Genomic DNA, 4,468 nt, shown 5'->3' on the forward strand with positions numbered 1-4,468 from the left:
AAATCTTACCTTAGCCTCTAAGGAAAATAGCATGGTGTTTAGCAACTGGAGCCAGAGAGTAAAGGAGATATGACACCACACACACACTCACACACTAAGCCAGGCAACTAAATTTGGGTTCAGCATTTATCAAGTAGTTGAGCAATTTGGATGCAGATTTCAAACACTCCCTATGGCTCAAGGGTGTTTGGATCCAGTTTTCCAAATCTGTGCATTTCTAAACAGATAGATAAAAATGTGAAAAATAACATAAACATGGAGAGGATTGATTTATTACAGTTTTTAAAAAATCATTCTTCTAGTGTCATAGGACAGTATTGAGCGTGAGATAGGTAGATAGATAGATAGATAGAGAGATAGAGAGATAGAGAGATAGAGAGATAGATAGATAGATTAGTTGACCAATAAGTTCTTCCAATATAGCAAAGGATTATTTAGCTCAATATTCATAGAAAAGATTCATTTCAAAACCATTATGCAGCCTATGGTTCTTCTCAAAGCTTCTTTCACATCCTTGTTCCTTAGGCTGTAGATGAAGGGATTCAACATGGGGATGACCAGGGTGTAAAACACAGACACCACTTTGCTCTGATCTGGGGAAGATAATGAACTTGGCTGGGCATACATGAAGGAAACAGTCCCATAAAATAAACTCACAGCTACTATGTGGGAGGTGCAGGTGGAGAAGGTCTTGTGCCTGCCCCCGGCACAGCGAGTCTGGAGGACAGCAGAGATGATATAGGCATAAGAGACAAGAATGATCAGGGCAGTGCTCACTATGATGACGCCCGATAAGGCAAACAGCACCATTTGATTGATGTATGTGTCAGTGCATGAGAGGTTTAGCAGGGGTGGAACATCACAGAAGAAATGATCAATCTCATTAGAGCCACAGAAGCGCAGAGTAAAGGTGAAACTCGTTTGCACCATGGCGTTCACGCTGCCACAGAGATAGGACCCCACCACCAGCTGAATGCAGACTGGCTTGGACATGGTGGTGGGATACAGGAGTGGGTTGCAGATGGCAGTGTATCGATTATATGCCATGGCCGTCAGGATGAATGCCTCAGTACTTACAAAGAGAGCGAAGAAGAAGAATTGGGTGGCACATCCCCTGTAGGAAATGGCTTTGGTGTCTGTTAGAAAGCTCACCGTGGCTCTGGGGGCAATGACGGAGGAGTAGCAGAGGTCTAAGAGTGACAGGTTCATGAGGAGGAAGTACATGGGGGTTTGAAGGTGACAGTCGGCTGTAATGGTGAGGACCAGGATGGTGTTCCCTAGCACAGTTATTATGTAAATCAACAGGAACATCACAAAAGGGACCACCTGGAGCCCTGGACCTCTTCCAAACCCCAGAAGGATAAATTCCGTCACTGCAGTGTGGTTCGCATCTCTCCCTGGCTCTGCCAATGACATTTCCTTTGGAAAGGTGATGAGATAAAGATTAAAGAAGAACTGAAGGTGCTAGATAGATTGCAGCAGGCAACAGGTCCGTGTGGATTGATTCTCAATGAAGTCGAGCACAAGGCTTCTATTGGTTTTAATAACAGTGGGCAGAACCCTTGGAAAGCTAGTTAAATGTATACTGAACCATCCTTGAGAAATTCTGTGTGAATTTTAACCTTTCTGCAGTAAAGCAAAAAATTATTACATTTCCCATATAATAATGATTCGCGAGAGTGGACTTTGGGCTTCACCCATATAGCACAAAATTCTGATAATCTCATAACCCACATGGATACCCTCTCCCATTGAAATCCATGGGACTTCCCTGTGAATGAAGGGGATTTTACCCATTCCCTTCATGAGTGTGTAACAATGCCCATGTCCGAGCATTACTCAACCTGAGTCAGGGTAGTGGAACGTCACCCTCGAGCCACAGATTCATCTATCTTAAAGCCAGAAGACAGCAAGATGAGCATTTAATATGACCTCCTGCCCAATAACTTCTAGCTGAACTAGAGGCTATCTCTGCCCAGGCCACAGTAATTACTCAAAAGGATATGTCAACGGATTTATCAGATAGCTTCTTATCAACTCCAACACACGCACCCCATCCAAATACCAGCATTAACAATTAACCTGTAAATAGAGTCATCGGATCAGTCCTGCTGGATCATTTCCTTTGAATGTCACTGAGTTCCTAGCAAGCAGACTGGTTGTCCTTCTAAAAGATCTGCTCTAGCTTAAACAGATGTGGGAGTCACTGGGTGGGGTTCTCTGCCATGTGCTACCCAGGAGTTCAGACTAAATGATCGTAAAGGTCTCTTCTGGCCTTAAAATCTATGAATTGATGGAACAAATCAATTTTTTCCTGTAAAATAGGTGCAGTTTCAAGGCTACAATACTGGAATTTCAAGGCTGACTTACTGGCTTAATGATTCCTCTAGACTAGGGTTCAAACTAGAGCCTAAATGCAACATTAGTTTGGTTCCTGTTATTTGTACTGGCCCCCTGCACGGGGTGAATTTCACCTGTATAGAATTACAAATCTTAAATTGCTCACTAAAAACTACATTAAAAGAATGTTATGAAAATTGCATTGATGTAGGATTTTGCAGCAGATCCTGCCTCTGCAAAATCCTACCTCAATGCTTCAAAGTGGTGCAGCAGTGACCCTGGCTTCTCTGACAGTGAAGATAGTGGAGTGTATTCTTCTGTAGGTTCAGCCATGCTATTAAGGTGTTAGACTACCAACCCAGGGAGAGGAGAGCTGTCCTCCTACTTGAGGTTGGGTGCTAGCTATGTTGAGGAGGTAAATGCGCCACTGACAGCATAGCCAGTGGGTGGATGAAGAAATGGCTAAAACAATATGAATAAATGGGCCCCAGCTCCTTGTTCACTCCTCGATCTGTTATACAACAGTGGTGGGGAGTTCAGTCGATGAGAGGCTATTAAGAATCTCAGGGGCCAGAAAAAGGACTGGCCTCTCAGTGTGCACCTATAACTGCAGGACACTGATGAGAGATGATTTGATCAACCATCTAATGGAGGAGAAGGCAAGGACAGCCTGCAACATCCTTGGTCTCTGCAAAACACGATGAAGAAAGGAGATGGAAGTGAAGCGGAGATATGAAAGTACCATCGTGTTGGGAAAAGGAGAAAGCATGAGAACTGTTGGAGGAATTGGCTTCATCATTAACAAGGAAAGGTCTTCAAAAATCATCTCGTGCAAGTTCAAGTCCTCACGCATCGGGGTGCTACACCTCCAGCTGAACAAGAAAAGTACCCTCAAGATTATTCAGATCTATGCTCCCACAAGCACAAGCGAAGATAATGATATGGAAGAATTCTATCAGGAGCTTGAGGAAACCCTTGCTCAAAAATCCACATATACGATCGCAATGGGAGATTTGAACACAAAGTTGGAAGAGGGGAAGAAGGTGAAAAGTTCATTGGAAGGTATGGCATCAGTGAACAGAATCCATGAGGAGAGCGACTGGCAACTATGGTGGAGATGAAAGAAATGTTCATTGGTAACACCTGGTTTAAGAAGAAGGCCAAGAGGAGGTGGACATTGATCATGCCCAATGCGAAGAACAAAAATGAGATTGACTATATTCTAATTGATAAGTGGCGCATTGTACAAGACGTCTCAGTAGTACCATCACTTAACACCAGTAGTGACCATCGCTTGCTCAGAGTAAGGCTCAACTTCAATGAAAAGGTGGAGAAGAAAGCACTACAGATGGCAAATCAGAGACAGCGGCCAAAAATATTTGACAAGGCAATCTTGAAAGTGAACATTTCCAAGGAAGACTGGAGTCTTATAGATAACTGCAATGATCAATTGAGGCAATGAGTAATATTAGCTGAGAAAGAAAGACTGAAAAGAGCAAAGGGAAGAATCTCAGAGGAAATGCGGTACTTGCTAAAGAAGCAAAATGATGGTGCAAGCTTGAGTACTCCCTCCTCTGCAAGTTGATAAGAAGAAGACTAAAGGAGGACTTCAAGAAGTACCAAAATGAAAGGCTCTTAAAGACGGCCGAAGATCACAGACACCTCAAAAAATGCAAAAGGGAATTGACACTGTATGGGTCAACAATAATGGCACTGAAGAACAGGGACAGAAAACCAGTAATTGACAGAACAGGGATGGAAGTGGTCTGCAAAGATTTCTACACCGAACTGTTCGCGTCTCAGATAAATGTATCAGTACCAACACTTCAACAGACCAATGAGCATGTACCTCCCAGTCCTTGTCAGCGAAGTTCAACATGCAGTTCACCAAATTAAGGAAGGAAAATCCCCAGGTAAAGATAGACTGACAATCAAAATGATAAAAGCTGGAGGCCAAGACCTCTGGGAAACCCTTGCTCAGAGGTTTAGCCATTACTTGGAAATACAGAGGATGCCATCTAACTGGAAGGAGTCCAACACCATTCTGCTTTACAAGAAGGGTGATTGTGAAGATCTAAAGTACTATTGTCCAGTATGCCTGCTCTCACATGTCTACAAGCTGTTCACC

At 43.3% G+C, this 4,468-nt stretch overlaps 1 protein-coding gene across 1 annotated transcript; it reads right to left on the bottom strand.

Annotated features, from left to right (window-relative positions):
- Window positions 1–459: 459 nt before the first annotated feature.
- On the bottom strand, window positions 460–1,416 carry LOC113409311 (olfactory receptor 1019-like). The gene has a single exon (XM_026663073.1). The coding sequence runs from the start codon at window positions 1,414–1,416 to the stop codon at window positions 460–462; it is 957 nt and encodes a 318-aa protein (XP_026518858.1).
- Between the last annotated feature and the right edge of the window lie 3,052 nt (window positions 1,417–4,468).

The sequence above is a fragment of the Terrapene carolina genome, unplaced genomic scaffold, assembly GCF_002925995.2.
Source record: "Terrapene carolina triunguis isolate 2854851 unplaced genomic scaffold, T_m_triunguis-2.0 Scaffold32258, whole genome shotgun sequence".
Taxonomy (NCBI): Eukaryota; Metazoa; Chordata; order Testudines; family Emydidae; genus Terrapene; species Terrapene triunguis.